General features: G+C 53.3%; 8 protein-coding genes across 8 annotated transcripts; 5 read left to right on the top strand and 3 right to left on the bottom strand.

The window, feature by feature from the left end:
• Positions 1-314: 314 nt before the first annotated feature.
• Positions 315-2,057, top strand: AB675_2712 (putative lysosomal cobalamin transporter; the record flags this gene model as incomplete). The annotated part of the gene is made up of 1 exon (XM_018142705.1): positions 315-2,057. The coding sequence occupies one exon, from the start codon at positions 315-317 to the stop codon at positions 2,055-2,057; it is 1,743 nt and encodes a 580-aa protein (XP_018005280.1).
• Positions 2,058-2,776: 719 nt separating this feature from the next.
• AB675_2711 (AMP deaminase) lies at positions 2,777-9,398 on the top strand (the record flags this gene model as incomplete). The annotated part of the gene is made up of 4 exons (XM_018142704.1): positions 2,777-3,674; positions 3,727-5,392; positions 5,441-5,660; positions 7,428-9,398. The coding sequence occupies 4 exons, from the start codon at positions 2,777-2,779 to the stop codon at positions 9,396-9,398; spliced, it is 4,755 nt and encodes a 1,584-aa protein (XP_018005345.1).
• A 278-nt stretch (positions 9,399-9,676) lies between these two features.
• On the top strand, positions 9,677-10,819 carry AB675_2710 (uncharacterized protein; the record flags this gene model as incomplete). The annotated part of the gene is made up of 2 exons (XM_018142703.1): positions 9,677-10,603; positions 10,652-10,819. 2 exons carry the CDS (start codon positions 9,677-9,679, stop codon positions 10,817-10,819), a joined length of 1,095 nt encoding a protein of 364 aa, XP_018004832.1.
• A 426-nt stretch (positions 10,820-11,245) lies between these two features.
• AB675_2709 (Zinc-regulated transporter 2) lies at positions 11,246-12,031 on the bottom strand (the record flags this gene model as incomplete). The annotated part of the gene is made up of 1 exon (XM_018142701.1): positions 11,246-12,031. One exon carries the CDS (start codon positions 12,029-12,031, stop codon positions 11,246-11,248), a length of 786 nt encoding a protein of 261 aa, XP_018005073.1.
• A 23-nt stretch (positions 12,032-12,054) lies between these two features.
• AB675_2708 (Zinc-regulated transporter 2) lies at positions 12,055-12,646 on the bottom strand (the record flags this gene model as incomplete). The annotated part of the gene is made up of 2 exons (XM_018142700.1): positions 12,055-12,431; positions 12,478-12,646. 2 exons carry the CDS (start codon positions 12,644-12,646, stop codon positions 12,055-12,057), a joined length of 546 nt encoding a protein of 181 aa, XP_018005301.1.
• A 1,404-nt stretch (positions 12,647-14,050) lies between these two features.
• On the top strand, positions 14,051-15,769 carry AB675_2707 (uncharacterized protein; the record flags this gene model as incomplete). The annotated part of the gene is made up of 1 exon (XM_018142699.1): positions 14,051-15,769. The coding sequence occupies one exon, from the start codon at positions 14,051-14,053 to the stop codon at positions 15,767-15,769; it is 1,719 nt and encodes a 572-aa protein (XP_018005000.1).
• A 378-nt stretch (positions 15,770-16,147) lies between these two features.
• AB675_2706 (2,3-dihydroxybenzoate decarboxylase) lies at positions 16,148-17,235 on the top strand (the record flags this gene model as incomplete). Its single annotated transcript, XM_018142698.1, has 2 exons — positions 16,148-16,853; positions 16,925-17,235. 2 exons carry the CDS (start codon positions 16,148-16,150, stop codon positions 17,233-17,235), a joined length of 1,017 nt encoding a protein of 338 aa, XP_018005227.1.
• Positions 17,236-18,051: 816 nt separating this feature from the next.
• Positions 18,052-19,882, bottom strand: AB675_2705 (putative transporter; the record flags this gene model as incomplete). The annotated part of the gene is made up of 4 exons (XM_018142697.1): positions 18,052-19,098; positions 19,251-19,485; positions 19,528-19,677; positions 19,740-19,882. The coding sequence occupies 4 exons, from the start codon at positions 19,880-19,882 to the stop codon at positions 18,052-18,054; spliced, it is 1,575 nt and encodes a 524-aa protein (XP_018004846.1).
• Positions 19,883-20,530: the final 648 nt, after the last annotated feature.

Below are 20,530 nucleotides of genomic sequence, written 5' to 3'. Positions count from 1 at the left end.
GGAAAGGTTGAAATGGACTCGAGGATCTTCTTGGCAAGAGAAGTGAACTGTGGTGAGCTAGACCCAAATCGTCAGACGCGGTTGCCTGCGGTCTCCGCACGGCACGTCATTCGTATCTCTGTATGAGTTCAAGATTGCGGCTTCTTTGCCAACTTCTTGCCTATCTGGAGCTGCAGCAGTCAAATCTGTACATTTTTGCTGCGAGCAGCTACCTCGTATGGTGACTGTCTTAGAGGTCTTCCCTTCGCTTCGGTAGCGCTACGAAAATTGTCTACAGTTCGCCCATCATGGAAACGAGCTCGCAGCTCTCCACCATGGCCACGCAAGGCTATATCCAGGTCACATTGATCTGGGTGGTGTATGCCATTGCCGTTGCCCTTCTACTGGCAATCGCCTCACTCTTCGTCTACCTCTACCAGACACATCGAGACCGATCAGCTGGGGTCACGACCGTCTGCATCTTTACCATTACCTGCCTTCTGGCGACGGTCCTACTACTGCCAGTCGACGTGGCTCTGGTTTCGTCGACGACGAGCTCGAAGAATGGATTACGCAAGGACTGGGCTACACAGGACAAGGTTGATCAGATCACCTACACCCTTGAGATTGTGTACTACCTTTTGTACTCTCTTGACGCTGTTCTGTGCTTGTTGGTGGTTCCTTTCACTTACTTTTGGTACGAGGAGTACGACGAGGTCGCTGCGGAGGAGGGATCTCAGACACTCGGATCCCGCTTCTGGGGCGCTTTCAAGTACACTGCAGTGTTTGTCTTCTTATGCGTGGCACTTTTCCTGGTCGGCTTCTTCATTCCGGTTGCAAAGCACAGAGAGGGCGCCCACTTCGACCTGGATTTCTTCAAACGTCTACTGGCTGAGAACCATGGCGAGCGAGCTTTGACCTTCGCGCTGGGTCTGCTCATCACTATCGGCGTCTTGATCTATTGCTTCTACACAGCGGCCGGCTTGGCTCTACTTCCGCTGACTCTGATCAAATCGGCACCAAGTATTTCTGCTCCGGCGCTGAACGAATCTACAACGGCACAACTTGAGAGCAACCTTGAGCGACAGAGGCAACTTGAGGGCCGTGCTCAGGGCTCTAATGGCCTGTCTGCCAAGGACCAGCGTGAGCTTGATGCGCTAGTCCGTGAAGAACGAACCTTGAGGCGTCATCAGCGAATGGCGGAAGAGAACACCGGTGAAGGGCAGAATTTCTTCTGGAAGATCTGGCTCAAGCTCGGAGCTATCCTCCGCCCTATCAAGCTTATTCTAGGACTCTTGCTTGTCATCATCGTCTTGTTGATCTTCGCCAGCATGCTCATCACCGGCGTGGACAAAGCTAAGAACTCTGTGTGTTCCAAGCATTGTGGCTACCTATTGGGCCACATCAACATCTTCCAGCCGACAAACTGGGTGCTGGTCAAGACTGCCAAGGTCTTCCCGATCGACTATGTCATCTTCATGTTCATCACGCTATTGTTCTTCAGCGCAAGTGTCGTTGGCATTGCCACGATCGGTATCCGACTGCTGTGGATCACAATATTCCGCATTCGAAAAGCCCATACTTCACCACAGGCACTGTTGATTGCCACTGTAATGCTTACGTTGATGACATTGGGCAGTAACTACGCCATTGCCATGCTTGTTGCACCACAGTATGCTACATTTGGTCCGCAGACCTTCTGTGATCACCCACTCAGACACCCCGGCGAGCAGCCTGATTGCACAAACCACAGACAACACATTATACCGTGCACGGAGTCTACCGACAATCCATCGGCCAAGAATGTTTGCACACCATCGGTGGCCTCGACTTTCCTGAACCGAGTCACGGTGAACTTCCCGTTCTTCGGCGTGATCGACTTCTGGGCTCAATTTGCCTTCTTGGGCATTTTCCTCCTTGCCTTCGTCTTGTTGTTGTTCAGAACACCGAAGTTGTCCGACCCCGACGCCGACGAAGACGCAATCGAGGAGGAGGAAGAAGGACTACTAGCCAGTACGGGCAGGCGATTTGGCGCTACCTGGCAGGATATCACCGGCCGCGTGAGTCATGACAGATAGGAAAGTAAGAGATGAGAAGGAAGAAGAGGTCTGCTATTGCTATCTGAGACCTGGGGCCTACTCAGGTATATATCCCTCTATCAAACAAAGAACGTGTATTGCCCCTCCGGACACTTGCATGAGATTCAGCCTTATCTATGACGGCAGGAAAGGACAAACAAACGGCAGGGGTCAGCGCGGTGGTGGTGACGATTGAGAATGGATACTTAGTCCAAGTGGCAGAATGTGCTGGAGTCCTGGACAGAGTTGCTAATGATCGCATGATCGAATACGGCTTGTGATATATGTGAGCACTCATGATACGGGCTCGCCGCTGGGGCGCTTCACATGGGTAGAGGGCCCTCTCGTCTCGGCTAGGCAGGAAAGCGATACAATAGCAGTCGCTCAACCATGAGTCACGTTGTGAGCGCTAGATGTTCTTCTACTACGTGTCTTAGTCAGGAAATGGTTAAATCGGTCCAATCAGGCGTAGATGAGCGTCTTCGGACTCTGCCGATTTGCCAAGCTTTGACATCAACTTCAAAGTTCTCCTTGAAGTAACTCTATACCTGTATGAAGATACGTATATTTGCCTATACATGGCCTTATTGCATCGAGCCATCTCCAGGGTCTCTTGCCTCGCGATCGTGGTCCGGCAGTCGCAACAGCAGCAACTTCTTTGGCCTGTGCCGAAACGCTGAGGCGACTGCTTCCCGCATTGCGAGGCGTAGTGTAACATCATGGAGTACGACGATGAGGATGATCTCCAGCTCTACCAAACGCGGAGCCAGAAGCGCCAGGCTGGCATTCGACCCGCAAAGTCCAGCCGCCGTGGGCCGGCTGGCGACACAGCCGACGAAGACGATGGCGACGATTCTGCAAACAAAGTCGACACGCCCGAGCTTAGTTCTTCAGATGAGCTAGCCGCAGACGAGGCTCGCCATCCTTTCTATCACTACGCTACCGAAAAAGCAGACAGTTTCGCCGATGCCAAGGTAATCTATCAACGCCATCGACTAGACACGAAGACTTCTCAAGATTTTGCGGCCCTATCTCTGAGCAAGTCGGCAACCCTACCTAGTTTTCTTGACGGTGCGCCGGGAGCTGGGGTCAACCGATCTGGTAGCCTGGCCTCGCGCAAGAGCTTTCGTGGTTCCAGCAGTGGGGGCCAAGGGATGACTTTCAAGAAGAAAGAACCGTTTCCCAACTTTCAGCCAAGTCCAGAGCCTAATCAGGACGTCTTCCTCGACGCTGATAAGAAGGCGCGGTCTCACAATCACCATCCCAACCTTCCCCATGAGTTCAAGGATCCTCTTCTCGCTCATGAGGGTGTTCACGGAGCAGGTGCCGGCATGGGATTGGGCACTGGGCCTGGGGGTTTGGCAGCGAATGAGGAAAGCATCGTCTCTGAAGTACAAGCAATCTGCGACAAGATCAAGAAGCTGCTTGACATGCGACGGCATTTCATGAAGCATTCACTCCAGTGTCCAGGCGACAATCCCAAGGACTACGACAGCTGGAAGATCTATCCACCTCCACCAGAACCTGTTTGGACCGAAGAAAAGGCTCGGTCTGGCGAACTTCCGCCAACACGCAACTCCAGTGCTCTATATATGACGGATACAAACCGCTCTGATGGTCATCAAGCTCGGTCTGCGGCATCGAATGAACCTCCCATGTCGCCTACCAGTGCTCGGAGAAGGCGAAAAATGGGTCATGATATTGGTGAAGACTTCGACCCCTCAGAGGTTGAGATACCTGGTCGAGACGACAGTCATTCCTTCCGAGGCGGACGGTTCAAGCATTTATCAAGTGTACGATGACAAAGATAACCCCATTGCCCAAGTCCCGTCATTGCGAGATTATTATATGGCGCTGGACACCATCCTGGACATCTGCTCTGATGGACCAGCAAAAAGCTTTGCCTATCGTCGAATGCAGTACCTGGAGGGGCGCTATAATCTCTACGCGCTCCTCAACGAGTACGAGGAAGTGGCCGATACCAAGAAAGTGCCACATCGCGACTTCTATAACGTTCGAAAGGTCGACACTCACGTACATCACTCGGCTTGCATGAACCAGAAGCACTTGCTCCGCTTCATCAAAAGCAAAATGAAAAAGTGCCCTGACGAGGTCGTTATCGATCGTGATGGCAAGCAACTCACTCTCCAGCAGGTCTTCGAGAGCATCAATCTCACAGCATACGACTTATCCATCGATACATTGGACATGCATGCCCATACAGATTCCTTCCATCGCTTCGACAAATTCAATCTCAAGTACAACCCTGTGGGCCAGTCTCGCCTCAGAGACATCTTCCTGAAGACGGACAACTTTGTTAAAGGACGCTACTTGGCTGAAATCACTCGAGAAGTCATCGCTGATCTCGAAGCAAGCAAATATCAGATGGTCGAATGGCGCATCAGTATTTATGGCCGTAGCATCAATGAGTGGGACAAGCTTGCTGCCTGGGTTGTGGACAATCGACTCTTCTCCCACAACGTACGCTGGCTGGTACAGATCCCTAGGCTCTTCAGTCTCTACAAATCGCTAGGTACGATGAATTCATACGACGAACTTCTGCGAAATATCTTCCAACCACTTTACGAGGTAACGCAAGATCCCTCCTCTCATCCGAAGCTGTACATTTTTTTGCAGCGAGTCATTGGGTTCGACAGCGTGGACGATGAGAGCAAGCCGGAGCGACGCTTATACCGCAAGTTTCCTGTGCCGAAGGAATGGGACACGAAGCAGAACCCTCCGTACGGCTACTGGGTTTATCATCTGTACGCCAACATGACTTCCTTGAATGCGTGGCGACAAGCCCGAGGATTCAACACCTTCCTGCTACGACCACACTGCGGAGAAGCAGGCGATACAGACCATCTTGCTGCCGCATTCTTGTGCTGCCACAGCATCAGCCATGGGATCATGCTGCGAAAAGTACCAATGTTACAATACCTGTTCTATCTCGATCAGATCGGCATCGCCATGTCGCCTTTGAGCAACAACGCATTGTTCCTGACGTATGATCGAAATCCTTTCATAAGCTACTTCAAGAAAGGCTTGAATGTTTCACTCTCTACGGATGATCCGTTGCAATTCGCGTTCACCAAGGAGCCCCTTATTGAGGAGTATTCCGTGGCAGCGCAAATCTACAAGCTGTCAGCTGTCGACATGTGCGAACTTGCGAAGCATTCCGTTGATCAATCCGGCTTTGAACTGTCATTGAAGCAACGCTGGCTCGGCAAGTACTGCTACCTGCCTGGAGTACTCGGCAACGATGTTGCCAAATGTAATGTTCCAGATGTGAGAGAAGCATTTCGCCATGAGACACTGAAGGCCGAGCATCAGTTGTGAGTATGACACTCCGACGTGAAGATCATTACTAATAATATCAACAGCATAGCTAAGTACACGAGTGACTACACGCACCTGGAGCGCTGTACGCCCAGCATACCAGAGCCCGACGACCCGAATGCGCCTCTAGATGAGGTGTATAACGTGCTCGAGTCACCTAAGAAGTACTACGCCACCGTAGCCGACTCGATTACACCAGCACAGCAGGCAAGGATGCCGAATGCAGCCGCACCTAGCCGCGAGAACAACAAGCTATCCAACAGCGTGGAAAGCTTGAGCTCCTCTCCGCCGCGACTGCGCAAGGCGTCGACTCAACTTCATGCCATCTCGGGCCCTCACGACCCTCACATTTCAGGTCATGAGCCGCGTGTTTTCCCCGGAGCAGCATTCCAACGAGCGAGGAGCAAAGTCTCAAACAGAGCGTTAGCGGCTCCGATGGCACAGCTCCCGACCTCAGCAGCAGTCAACAACTCGAGACAAGCTTGTCGAAGCTCAAGGAGACTGGAGATGGTGCATCTTCTTCGGCCGATGTATCGGACTAGGCAGGCTCCCACGCGAGGAAGTCACACTACTCCGTACAGCTGCCCGACGTCGCTCAAGGGGCGAGATGCCAGCAGGCAGAAGGTTTGGCCGTTGCATATCCTGTTATGCACGAAAGTACTGGAGAGCAGGCCCGGTGGCAGGCCCGTCTGAATCAACTTCGGAATAAATCGGGCATGACTTCTGGTCAGCGATATGCTTGCATATAGCAACCAATTGACAGCAACAGACTTTCACCGTATTATGCAGGCTTCAACAGACACGAGAAACGACGAACTCAAGATCACACGACAACCATGTAGTTCCTATACCCCAGATTTGAGCAACTTGAGTAGCGCAGGCGTCCTGCCGTTGAAAGAGCAGCGGTAGTACTCTCTTCACATGCTCGAGTCCACTTCCTCATGATCCCGCGCAGTTCTCTCTGCTTCGTTCCGTTGAGACTCCGATCAGTGTGACAGGCTGAAGTCCTGACAAGAAGTACCTTCACCAGCGGTGACTCATTGCAGCACATGACAACGAGTGTTGACGCCCAAAAACGGACATCGAGATTGTGTTGGATTGCCTGGCTGAGTAACTGACTGGGTTCTAGGCCTTGCCCCAACCAGCCTAGTCCGGCGAGCTTATCCGGCCCTTGTTGAAGCTCCAGTCCAGGCGAGCGAGGTGTGGAGAGCCGATGACCGCACCTATAGTGATCGTCCCAATAGGCAGGAGCATCATCGATGGCGCCCCGGACTACGCCTAAGTTGACAGCACCCGAGCTTTGCTGCTACGCTTTGTCCTTGCGAGGTGATCAGCGGCAGAAAGTTCGTCATTCCTTTTGCTCGCTCCAACAGACGATCCCCCACATTGAAGTCGTGTTTCCGTTCATGCGTCTCGCGACCAGTAGTTGATAATTTTGCTTCTCATGCCTTCGATTCTGCCGCTATCCTCGTCCGAGACGCGGCTCCTCTCTCCCACAACACTGAACAAAGAAGCGGCTATCCCGAAATTTGGACCAACGCATCGAGTACGATGATACAACGGAAACCCTCGAGTGTACCGCCGTCACAACCCGCATCCCGGCATATACCAGCCTAACAGTATACTGCCTCTCATTCTATAGACTTGACAGTTGCCCAAAGCTACCAGACCCGGGCGTCGGAGCAGCCCAATGGTGACAGCTTCACAACCCACACACGCGCTTCCCGAGCCTGTCGAGACTATATCACGGTCCTCGAAACGCCCGAAGTCGCCCGTGAACGATCCGGGGGCTATAGGTTCTGGCGTCCCTCCGTCAGAGGGAACTGGCAAGGCGAACATGACCTCCACACAGCAGCCCAGGCGGTTCAAGCCTCAACCTATAGAGGAGACCACCAGGTCTTCTAGAAAACAAAGGCCTGAGCATATCGAGCACACAGACGTTGGCTCAGGAGACAAGCCTCTTTCACCTGACGAGCTTCCGCCACCACCTCCCTGTCTGGGTCACGGACAGCCATAGCTAAGCCTCGCAAGTTTGCTCCAGAGCCTCTGGAGACGAGCACGCGGACGTCGAGGAGGAAGTTCGTGCCAGAACCGGTCGAGACGACGTCTCGCAGTTCAAAGGACAAGGGAGTCGATCAACAATCAACACCTCGCCGATTCGCTCCGGAGCCAATTGAGACAACCATCAAGAGCAGCAAAGTCGGCAAGGATGCTGACAGGCCAGCGTCTGAAGCAAGGCCCGTAGGGAGGAAGTTCGCACCTGAGCCGATAGCTACCGAGAAGATTAGTCGCAGACGGAAACCGCAGGCTGCACAGGACGCCGATAGTAGCCCAGAGCAAACGCAGAAGGAGCAATCGCAGAGCTCGAGTCAGAGCTCGAACGGCGCTCGCAGATTCTCGCCGGAGCTACTTGAGACCGCCAAGGGTACGTATCGGCAGGAGAAGAAGCCTCCCATTGGAGTCGAGAAGGCATCAACCAAGTCATCGAAAAAGACCCAAGAAGACGATGAAGAAGAGACCGACGACGACGTGCCGGCCCTATCTGAATCCAGATTCTCTGCTGCCTCGCTAGCCAAACGGAACTACGAGCAGCAGAGGCGTCACTCATTCGCTGTACCGGATCTGGACATTATCGAATCTGATTCAGGGGACGAATCGTCGGCTCCTTCGTTGACTAATTCGCGCTCATCTGCTGAGTCGGAGAAGCAAAGGAGGAACAGCCGGCGGACTGGAGGCGAGACGTATACAGACTATGTCCTCAGACTAGCCGCGCAGACCACATCGGAGAAAGACTTGCACGACACGGCGATGGCAGCATATATTAATGAGGTCCCGCATCATGCGCCCGGTCACTATGGCTTCGATGATGAGGACGAGATACTCAGTCGGAAGGGGAACTTCTCGGGTCAGAATGGTGCCGACATTCGGCTTTTCAGGAGGCATTCACAGGACGATCATGATTGGGAGATGTCGGAGATGCGACGCCACCATGCACAGCTAGAAGAAGCGAAGCGAGAATTCAAGCATGACACCGCCGGACACAGCAGGTTCAGCAGTATTGCGCTCGCCACTCGGCATAAGCTCGAGGCCGAGAAGCAGAAGCAGAGCAGGAAGGTCAAGGCTACCGAGGACGCAGAGCTATCCAAAATGCGTGCCGCCGCGTCGCCACCGATGGCAGGCGCGGACCTGATCTTCCCACAGACCATTTCGCCCAAGATGACACGGTGTGAGACAGATCAACACCCGCGGCCCAGGTGCGCCGACTCAGATGACGACGAGGAGGAGATCGGGCAGCAATCCCTCTGGGCGACCAGAGTGACACGACTGATAGAGTCCAATCCAGCCAGCCCTGGCCTCTGGGGCGGATGCTGCAATGGCGGCGAGAATAGCCCTCCGGTCGGGCCTCAACGCCTTGGCCTCCAGACACCCGCACTTGAGCGAGATAACCCTTTCGAGACGGCCACACCGGGCCGCAAGACGCCCGGTACTAGAACGCCCGGTGGCAGCAAGACACCTCGACGCAGGATGTATGGCATGAATCTTATGCCTTTGACGCCGCAACGGACCAATGAGGACGATGCGTTCACTTCGTCCGTCGACAAGAAGCTACAGCTGGAACGCCAGATCGAGGAAGAATTTCCCGACAGCGTCGTCACGCAGATCTACAACTATCTTTCCCTGGGCTATCCGTCCTTGGCATGGCAGTTTGATGCGGAGCTCTCCAAGATCAGTCGCATTAGTGTCGAAGATCTGCGAAAGGACGATCAGCGGATGGATGCGAAGGGCTATGTTGGCGCGCCTGAGGGCGATGGCTGCAAGGAAGAGGACGTCACAGGAGGTGCTTGTCGACGGTGGGAAGCGCTCAGGCTGTATGTCAGGGAGTGGGCGCGGCAGAGCCCGAACTTCGTGCTTGAGGGTAATATTGGTGGTGTTGGGATGGGTAGAGGCGCAGAGGGGTGGGGTGGTAATGTTGGGGTGAGGAAAGGGAGCTGGGCTCATTGACGAACTTGCGCGGCATGAGATCTTGTAGTTACAGGAAGCCAGGCTTCTCAATTGAAGCCGATTCCAAACGTTGGATTTTGAGTTCTTGGCAAGCACCCAGGCAACTCATTACGACTTCAACTTCCGCAGCCGAATCGACATTTCTATCTCGCACATTCAGAACTTCCAAGCCGCCTGTATCTCTTCAGCCATACCTACGCATCCCAGCAATTCATCTCAAGACAAGCCGCGCAACCTCTTGAAAGCGCGGTAAGAGCCCGGCCTCGGCTTCCGCAAAGATGGCGAAGCGTGGCGCTACCAGCGGCATCTACAAGGATCCTAACATCGGAGTATGGGTCGTACCTGATCAACACATGATGACCACATACCAGCGTCGAAAGGCCATCGACAATCACAAGAGAGCTCTTCGACGTAGGCGTGCAAAGAATCGACCTTCGTGGTTGACCCGACTGCCTACCGAACTACGCATGAAGATCTACGAAGCCGCTACCATGGACTACGACTTTCGACTTGTTCTGTACCTCGAACATTCGTCCGAAGGAACCTCTAAGGAGAGTGCACAACAAAAGGACAGCCGCTGGGATACTGTTGAAGGCGTCCAGAGAAGGTTCTTCATCAGATTCGAAGGTCGATTCCATGCCCACGGGTTTGGCTTCGATGTACGAGAACCGAAGTGGTCATATGTCCACGCAGGTCTCCTTGTTGTCAATAAGCTCATTCGGCAAGAGTTCATTGATCACCTATCTGCTGGAGGCGTCACACTCGAGGCGCACCAACTCGGTGGGTCTTGCGGCGGCTGCGGTTGTTACAGCACCCTTGCCAGCCTGGTCCCAGAACCATGGAGATCGCTGGTCACCATATACCACGAGCCGCTCAGTGGTGTCCTGCACCATGGCTTTCCAGCGTTGAGGTCGATCGAGACAGTCGGCTATCCTGATCCCGACGTTGAGGAATACGATTGCATCGAAGACCAAGAAGAGACAGTTCCTAGCGCTGATGATTTGCTTGAGATGCTAATGCGTGCTTCCTTTGAGCCAATCGCGGATGATTTCGTGCGGTGGTTCGATGACAAGAGAAGACAAGTCCACGACGAGCTTGGCAATGTCCGTTGGGTCCGACGCATGAAGATTGGATACATCGATGGAATCCTCCGATACGAGAACGATCGCGCGCGCGACAGACGTTGTGTCCTTCGCAACTTTGCCGTAAGTTATATTCGACCTTAAAACGCCGCACATATTAACCTGATGCAGATGGCTATCACGTATCGGGGTCCCGACGGAAAATTCTACCATGACGTCGAATACAGGCCAGAGGCAGAAGAGCACATCAATCGGTTCCTAGGCGGGGATGTATCGGAATACGCGGTACACAAGCTCGAGTATTCGGCGCTCTACTACCGAGACGGAGCGTCTGTGTGATGGTAAGCTTCTCCATGATGATTCCCGATGTGCAACATCGACGCCAGAACAGTTGCGGTCTGCGCGCGCATGCACTATTGGACTGCCCTGCACGACAAAGTCCCACGAATTCCAATGTCGACGGGAAACGGGCTTGCATCCCATGGGATGTCGTCTGAAATCGGCCCGGGAGGACTTCATGAAACAATGCGGGCAGACGACGATAAGTAAATGTCGACACCACGAGAGCACAGTGACGGTTCTGAGCTGCTTTGACAAAGTACTCGCGTCGGTGCGTATCAATTCGTCGTTGTCAATGGGCACACCAAGTACCATCTCACTGCCGAACGTCCTATTGCCAGGGTCTCTCGTGGTCAAAAAGTGGCACATTCTTGAGCGGAAAAGACAGCTAATCAGGGTGCAAAAAGCCCGCATCAAATGATAATTCTATCGAATCCAGATTACGAGTAGCCAACGTGTTTCGACGATGGGGAGACTAAGCCAGGCGCCCACAAGAGCCATCAATATCCCACCAGCTCCAACTGCTAGGGAGGCCTCTATCCTTCTTCTCCCTGTCAAAGTCTCGTAGCTCCGATCACTCAAGAAGTCCTCTGCAAGTAGCTGAACCAATCCTGCGAACAGTAGCAGGCCGCTGCTTACAGCATTCGTGATCCCGACCACTAAGAGCCCAGCCTCACTCAGCGGATCATACAATGAATGCAGCCATATTCCCAGAGCTTGCCCGATCGGTGTCGTAGCCCCATAAGCCAGGCACATCAGCCATGGCTTCGGTGACGATGGAGGAAATAAGGCTGGAATGAGGGCAGCAATGCGAGAACCCAGGGCGAAGCCTTCAAAGGTCTGATGGAAGCAGATGGCGACGAGCAGGACGACGAAGGCGGTGCCAGTAGCTACAGATACTGCCATACCGATAAAGATGCTGTGAAAGAGAATGCCGGCTTCCAGGAGGACGCACTGCAGCAAGGCTTTTTTGGGGTCTCGGTCAGCAAGGTTCGTGCCTTCGGACTGCGTGCGTTTGTGCGGCGGCCTATGTGGGTTAGTGAGCGGTGCCTCGTCATTGTCAGGAATGGTGATCGGGTCAAGCGCATCGAGATCTTCGAGATCAGAGTCGTCGCCGTCCTCGTCGACTTTGGCACGTGTCGCTCGGGACGGCGGTAGCTGCTGTGGCAGGTCAAGATGCCCATTTGCTGTCGGATATTCGGGACTCTCCATATTCGAGAGCGCGATGCGACCGTCTATCTCATCTTGTGGAAGTAGTGGCTTCGTCCTGTTCCATTGGGCAGGTGATGGTGGGGCTTTATTTCATCCTCGTCCGGTACTTGTGCCCATTCGTGGTTGTGCTCATGCTTTGCTCCGCGGGTCGCGAAGAACATCTCGATCGAGACCACCAGGAACACCGCCGTCATAGCAATCAGCCCTGCCATCGGCGGATACTGTTCATTCCAGAAGGCGGGCAGGCATGGGTCCGTTAAAGACACGAATGCTGTGGGAAGGAGGTGAATGAAGGCTGTTGCGATGAGGACACCGGTGCCGAAGTGTCGAGATATGAAGAGAAACCGATGCGGTATCGGGAGCTTGGGAAAGCGGCGCGCTATGACTGGGAACGAGCATGCTGGAGGACATCAGTATCGGCGTCTACTGCGGCCTGGTCTACTTACCCAGTGTGCTGAGGAAGAGGATGAGAAACAGCGCGAAGACATGCGCCGGCGTGTTGTAGCCACCCTTTTTCGCCGACCCACAGACAGGCTTGTCGGGAGATTCATCTTGCCTTCTGCGCAGTTCCGCGTACAACGCTTCGATGTGGATGTTACTCAAGGCATCTGGCATTTCGTCAGGTGGTTGCGGAGGTTGCGGGAACGCAGTACGAACCTTGAGCGACAGCACGGACAGCCGCTGTCATTGCAGAGCTGTCTGTTCGCAGGTGGCGGCAGGCTGTCGAAGAACAGCCATGTAGCAGCACACTTCACACAGAAGAAGATTATTGATGTGCGATGAATAACTTGCTCAGCTTACGAAGGTTCATCTCTGGCAGAGACATTCCACTTGCTTCGGGATTCGGGAGTTCCAAAAAGCTTCAACTCGCGGCCGCGTAGTGATGCTGCACATCAACCTTGAAACTTCAAGTACAGGTCAAGCCGCTCTGTTCTTTGAGCTTTCGTAGACCTATGACCGCTACGAGCACGACAGGAAAGCAATCTGCATCGCGCTGAGCTCATGACGCGATGCAAGTTCAGTCAACCTTGAGACTTGGGCGGGTGCTCGATCGGTGGGGAACAAGCCCGGGAGCTTGTGCCGGCATTCCTTCTTGGCGTTGAAGTCACAATAGTATAGATACTATACCATTCGAAATTTCGTTCAAAATCATCCCTCGCTCGACGACAAACGTCAGAGCACATGGTTTTCGTTCTTCTGAACAAAACCCTCGATGGTGTAGTTGGATATCACGTTCGGCTGTAATTGTTACGCATTCTGCTACCGAAAGGTCACCGGCTCGATTCCGGTTCGAGGGACATCCAGATCTCTTTTTGCTTTTTATTCATGGGTAGGACTGAGATGAGCCATTGGCAGTAGAGAGACCCACGCGACTCTGGAGTTATGAGGCAGAGAGATCTGGTAATGTTGCCGAGACTAAATCGACAACTTTGCGGCTTATCGTCTTACAGATAGCTACCCGGATAACGCACCCCTGGATACGCTTTTAGGGAACTTCAGGTGTGCACAGATAAGACCCTATTGAAGACAGCTCACGTTCCTGTCCGTCATACAGAGGGGAGTCAATTGATCAAGGCGCCTGTCGCATCGCAGATGATACAAGCTCGACAGTGGGAATGAGTAGATGCAATCCTAACCTAGTTCTCGATGCCTCGCGCCAAGGTCAAGCCCGAAGACAGACAACGGTCCGCGAAAGCGTGCCGGCCTTGTAAGGTCTCCAAGACAAGGTGTGACGCGCAAGAGCCGTGCGCGGCATGCGTCAAGCGAGGTCGTGCTCACGCATGTTTCTACCCGCCGCCCTCGCTGCGCGAACACGGAAGGTCAACCAGCATTTCAGATTCATCCAAAAAGATCGAATCTGGTGTGACCAACCCCCTTCAGCAACAATTGCCTTCTCTGGAGAATGGCTTTGGATCATCTTCGACACCATCGCAATCAAACGTGCAAAGCAGACAGTCCGTTGATGGGACAGTCGGATCGAAATGGATTCCGAGCAAGTCCCAGAGAACACGCAGCAGGATGATGCTGAGCTCAACGGGCGAAAAGCTATATGTTGGCGAAACGGCACACTTGTCGTTCTTGCAATTTTTGCGGAAGACATTGCGTCAGCAGATGGGACCTACGCCTTTCACGGAAAGCGAGTTCTCAAACCAAATGCTCGAGGTGGATCTGGGAGATTCACGTCTGGCTTCGATAGACGATCCGGAGCAACTGGGAGACAAGGACCAAAAACGAGCTCTTATACAATGCTACTTCGAAGCCTCGAGCGCGATTCTGGACCTCTACACGAAGGAAGAAGTGTTCGAATTTCTGCCAGAAACGGGTCTTTCACCAACGGTCAGTCATGGCAGTGATCGATACCTACGCGACGATCATGCTGCACTGTGTTTGATGCTTGCTATTGGAGCACAATGTCGAGGAGCCCGCGCTTCTGATGCTGATTACGCAAAGAAGTGCTTCGTACGTGGGCAACAGATTGCTTTTGAGGGTATGCTTTGCAACCCAAGCCTCAACATGATTCGTCTCTTCTTGTTGATGTCATTCTATATGCTCGGTGCATGCCACAGAAACGCCGCATTCATATATCTCGGGGTTGCCTCGAAAGCTGCTTCGGCTCTGGGCCTTCATGTGACGGAAGTATACCGGCACATGAATAAAGACGAGCGGGACACTAGACTGCGGGCCTGGAAAAGTCTTCGAAATCTGGACCTCATTGTCTGCTCACTCCTTGGAAGAGCCGCGGGCTCATTCGCGCAGCCTGAGTTGGATCTTGAGGAAAATGAAGAACAGCGGGTGTGCAAGCAGACGTTAGACGCAACATTTCGTGTGTGCACGATCATCGATGACCTGCAACAGGACTTTGCCAAAGGAGGCGTCACTGATCTGGCATTGGCAGAGGACTACTTGCAACGGCTTCGCGCATGGAGTCAGGGAGTCCCCCCTGAGCTTCGACAATTCACTAGCGCCAACGCTGCTACCACTGATAGCGAGCACGTCATTGGTGCGGTGCATATCTCGTGCATCTATTACTACGGCGTCATTCTAGTGACGCGTCCGTTCTTGATATCTCATCTTATGAGCAAGCTGCGGAGGAACGGTACAGAAACGCCTCACACAGCCACGACAACCGGAGACCAGGAAAAGATCACTAAATTGGCTGACGCGTGCCTTAATTCGGCCATATACATGTCTCAGACTGGTTATCAGGCCATGGAATCCGGATATCTGCTAGGCAACATGTGTCTGCTGAAAGCATGGACATTTGCGGCAGGCTTATTGCTCGGATTCGCTCTGTTCGCGCAGAATGAGGACAATGCCGAGCTCGAGGACGCGTTCAAGCACACAGTTCTGGTCGAAAAGATGATTGCAAATCTGTCACCACAGGCAGGGTTATACGCGGACATCCTGACGAAGTTCTCAGATGCAATCGAGAGACATAGACGTCAGATCAAGGACGAGCGTCGGCGCATGACCAACGAGTACGTCGACCAGATATTCACCATCGATCTCGCACAGCAGCAAGGGTATCCAAGTCCACAGTCTGGCAACGTCGACACCCAGGGACCCGCCACGAACAACAGTTACGGTGGTGAAGTGTCGTTTCCGCCAGATATGTTGCCAGGCATAAGTGACCCGTCACCTCATGATCTGCCACTCGACTGGCAACCGTTCGGAATGTTCTTTGAAGATTTCTGGATGAACCAGCCTGATCCGAGCGTAGGCATACTTTTTGGGTGAGCTTACCACAGACTTACCGCTTGACTCGGAACCAATGATCATCAGCTCACCACTTCCATTTGGCGAAGTGAGAAGGGGAAGGTACGCGGCCCGTAGCCAAGGTGCACTACCCGCAGTGCCGTCGGATATCGCCCCGTGCACACCCCGTCCCCACTCCCCGCATCAGACATTGTAGGTTGCGACGGACCATGTAAGAAGTCCGTCGCTCTCGCAAATACGAAGTCGCCGAGTCTTTGCAGAAGCTTACAAGAGGACGTTGATAAATAATACTCATCAAGGCCAGCGAACACTTTTTTCAGCCCTCCTGACCAGATTCGAGCGCTTCATATAATTTTCCTTGCGGAACTACACCAGACCTGGCCAGGATATACAGCCACGATGCTCGGCAAAATAGCTCTCGAAGAAGCCTTCGCCCTGCCACGCTTCAAGGAGCGAACTCGATGGTGGGCAGGCCTCTTTGCGCTGGACCCTGAGAAACATGCCGCCGAGATCAACGACATCACCGAACAGCGCATCGCATATATGGACCAATATGGCGTTGGCTACACCTTGCTGTCCTACACTGCTCCAGGCGTACAGGATGTCTTCGAGCCCAAGGAGGCTCAGTCCCTCGCCGTCGAAGTCAACGACTACATCGCTGCACAGATCAAGCCTCATCCGACTCGGTTAGGTGCGCTGGCGACACTATCAATGCATGCCCCGCAACAGGCCGCTGATGAGTTGCGGCGGTGCGTGACCAAGTATGGCTTCAAGGGTGCTCTGGTGAACGATACGCAGCGCGCCGGCGCCGATGGCGAGGACATGATCTTCTACGATGGTGCGAAATGGGATGTTTTCTGGGAGACAGTCACAGAATTGGATGTGCCATTCTACCTTCACCCTCGAAATCCGACAGGACAGATTCACGACAAATTATGGGCGGATCGGAAATGGCTCATCGGGCCTCCACTCTCGTTCGCGCAGGGCGTGAGCCTGCACGTGCTGGGCATGATCACTAATGGTGTATTCGACCGTCACCCGAAACTTCAGGTCATTCTGGGCCATCTGGGCGAACACATCCCTTTCGACATGTGGCGGATCAACCGTAAGTCTCCCCGTCGCTCTAATCCTTCTTCCAGGATCGAATCCCGGGGCGTGCTGACCAGAATGCTCCAGATTGGTTCGAAGACATAAAGAAGCCCCTTGGCTTAAAAGAGACCTGCAAGAAGACCATCAGGGAATATTTCGCGCAGAATTTGTGGATAACCACGAGTGGTAACTTCAGCACGCCCACTCTCGATCTGTGCCGCACGGAGGTCGGCGCGGACCGGATATTGTTCAGCATTGACTACCCGTTTGAGAACTTCAAGGATGCGTGTACGTGGTATGACGATATCGTTATGAATGACATCGACAAGAGAAAGATTGGAAAGGAGAACGCGGCTGCGTTGTTCAAGCTGGGGGACTTCAAGGATCGAGAGGCCTAAAGTGCGCCGCAGGCAGGATGTTGCACACGGAAGTGTTACCAATGCATTTTAGCATGGAAGGAAAAAAACGCATGGCAGCGGCGAGACACCCATGTACCCTTAGCATCCATCAACCACTGTATGCATGAAATGAAAACTATCTGGAGCATCGCGCCCTGCAAAGTTCCGACAAAGCATCAGGTCTTCAACAACTCGTAACTTCAGGGCCGCAGACCCTGACGGCGCCTTCCCCAGCCAGAAAGCCTGCAATGAGCATTTTACCCAAATGATTCCCAAGTGAGGCTCGTCTCAAAGCTACCCAGATCAGCGAAACAATGCTGGGCCATCAGCGCCCTCCCTGGGTAGGAAACCATGACGGACATCTTGCTCGATTTGCCTCCGTCACTAGACCCACCGCTGCGGAATGCACCATGGACATCTGAGCGCTGCTTTGTGCGTGGACAAGGACAGTAATGGATGCTACCTGAACATTGCGACCAGGTGGACATGATTCTCCCGTCAGGCCAATTCCTCTCATTGCAATCTGAGACTGACGTCGCCTGCGAGACCACATGATCGTTGAGTGAGCTGCGCTTCTACATTGATAATAGCGTCAGATGAGCCTTGCATTTCTAACATCAGTGGCTGGATATAGTTCCTTCGTGACCTGTACATCTGTTCCAATGTGGTACTCGGTCCAGTATAAGTATGACCTTGGAAGCTTTCCTACCAAGGGAGGCTCAAGTCAGGCTCATCTCAAAATCACCGAATCAGTCAGCGAGACGACACTGCTACTTAGCGCCCTCATCGGCCAAAATATCCAGGTAAGTGCTGCCCTCAAGGTCGCCACCTGAACCCCGGATGCTTCCAATCCATCTCCTCGACCTCCTGGGCACTCTTTCCCGTCAAAGCTTCATCAACATCCACTTTGGCCCTTCTAACATTGTCCCATTTGAAGAACAGGAACAGCAGTCCAGAGCACAAGAAAATCATACTGCTTGCGCCCAAGTTCAGGCCATTGCCGATCTTGTAGTCTGGTGCGTCGAATGGAAGGTAGGACCAGGTGCTGATAAGTCCTCCGATGTTCCCGCACATAACGTTCATACCGATCCCGCTACTTCGCGCTGTGTCGGACAGCAAATTTGCTGAGACCTGAGCATTCGAGAGGGCTCCGTTGGCAAACGCTCCGGACGTAATGAAGAATGTGGCTGTGTATCGAGCGGCCCCTGATCGAGTGGCCAGGAATATGATGTAGCCGATCATGACAGGTGGAGCAGAGAGATTGATGAAGAGGTTGCGGCGGTCGAAGCGCGTTGACAGCCAGTTGATGAGGACCGTGAAGAATGTGCCAACTAGGTAAGGCGGAACAGTTCTCAGCTGCTGCTGTACCACAGATTGCTTAGGATAGATGGTGCGAACGATTGTTGGCGCGAAGAATGCAAGACCTTGGACGGTAATATTTGTGAGAAGGAACAGGAAAGCTGTAGACAATGTGACTGGGGAGAACACACCGCGGAACGTCTTCGCCCATGAGATCTTGTCAAGAAGAACGGTCACACCCACGCGCTCAGACTTGACGCGGGCAATGGCAAGATCCTTCTCGTCCTGGGACAGCCAGCGTGCGGTCTCGGGCCGGTCTGTCATGGTGAAAAATGCCACAACGGCAAGGCCAACCGTGATGATGCCTTCTACAGCAAATATCATGCGCCATTCTGTCAAGGAGCCGACGTTGTCGAGAGTGAGGATGGCACTTGCAAGCAGACCTCCTATCGCTCCGCCAAAGCTCCCCATCGCGATGTATATTGACAGGCGGAATGCCAGTTCAGATCGTCGGTAGAACCGAGACATATAATAGGCCACTCCAGGTAGCATCCCAGCCTCGAACTATAAAGCGAGAGTAAATCAGCGATCAGCACGGTAGCAATGAAAGCCCATCGTGCGTAATTGAGGCCGAAGGATCGAAAGCAGACTCGAGGCTGGGTGTCCGCACGCAACAACAACCGTCAATATCAGGGTAAGGAAAAGCCACAACTTACAATACCCAGGATAAATCGAACAGCACAAATTTGACCCATCGTGTCCACAAATGCGGTACCAATGGACGCAATGCCGAAGCATAGTGTCAGAAAGGGTATGAACCAGCCAGGACCAATCCATTTGCACGCCATATTTGAGGGCAGCTCGAAAATGATGTAGGAGATGTAAAAGACGCTTAGGACTGTGTTGTAGTCGTAGCCTTTCAGACCGAGCTCCTTCTCCAAGCCAGCAAGCCTATTGAGATGGTCGTTAGCGAGGTCCCAAGGAGGCCTTCACGGTGCAACGTGCCTTGCGTTACCGATGTTGGCTCGATCAATAAAGCAGAATAGATAAATTGTAGTGACAGGCGGCAGGATCGCCCAATCAATTTTTCTCACCAGGCGCTTCTCAGCATCCTTGCTGAAGCTGACCAGTGCGTTGCCGTGCCTGCAATGCTTCAGCAATCCACAGCACAGCGATAGAAGCCTTTCATGGCAAAATTAACGTACGCATCAGTAGCAGCATGTCCACTTGCAGCCGCATCATGCGCCGACTCAAACTTCCCCTGCTGGTGATGAGCGTCGTCCGGAGATGCTAGACGATTGTTGATAGTTTCGGTGCCTTTCTCATGATCGATGACACTGGACGCCATCGCACCGAATTGTCCGTATGGAATCACAATTCGCGAGAAGTGGGATCGTAGGAGGCAAGAACCGGAAACGGCCCAAACATATACCTGGCTACCCAGGTACTACATAACTTACCTTATCTGCACCACGCTCAGTCATAAGTTCGCTTCCGTGCTGTGGGAATGGCTTCAACATGGGTCCAGTGGGAATATTGGACTCCGCAAGCTGCTCTTCTTGCTCCACGGTTGGCGTCGCGGGAGTAAGAAGCGGCGTCCCACGAGACTCGTCCAGTGACTTCGGCGCCGGTGGAGCGAACACATGGGCGACAGCACGGGGAAGAGCGTGGAGGCATGCATAAAGTTCCACTCGTGTTATCCTGGGAGCTTGGCAAGTGATTCGAGGTTGCGTTCATTCGTACGCTTACCATTGGCGTCGAGCAGTCTGGTGCCTGGCCCGAGGCTTGGTATGATAGACGATCTGATTGAGCAGGGTTCACGGGCCGTGGTGTGCCTTATCAATTCTCGAATGTGCGAGACAGTGGTGAAATCCTGATGGAAGCGTCAATCGTCGCAAGTGCAGCGTACATACGGCTACAGTAACAGTTGGTGATGAAAGAAACGTGAGAGCATTGAGCGAGGCGGGCTCTGCGCGGTAAACAACAACTCTAGAGC

This window comes from Cyphellophora attinorum (assembly GCF_001299255.1).
Source record: "Cyphellophora attinorum strain CBS 131958 chromosome Unknown Contig2, whole genome shotgun sequence".
Lineage (NCBI taxonomy): Eukaryota > Fungi > Ascomycota > Eurotiomycetes > Chaetothyriales > Cyphellophoraceae > Cyphellophora > Cyphellophora attinorum.
This window is presented reverse-complemented; position numbering and strand designations above follow the sequence as displayed.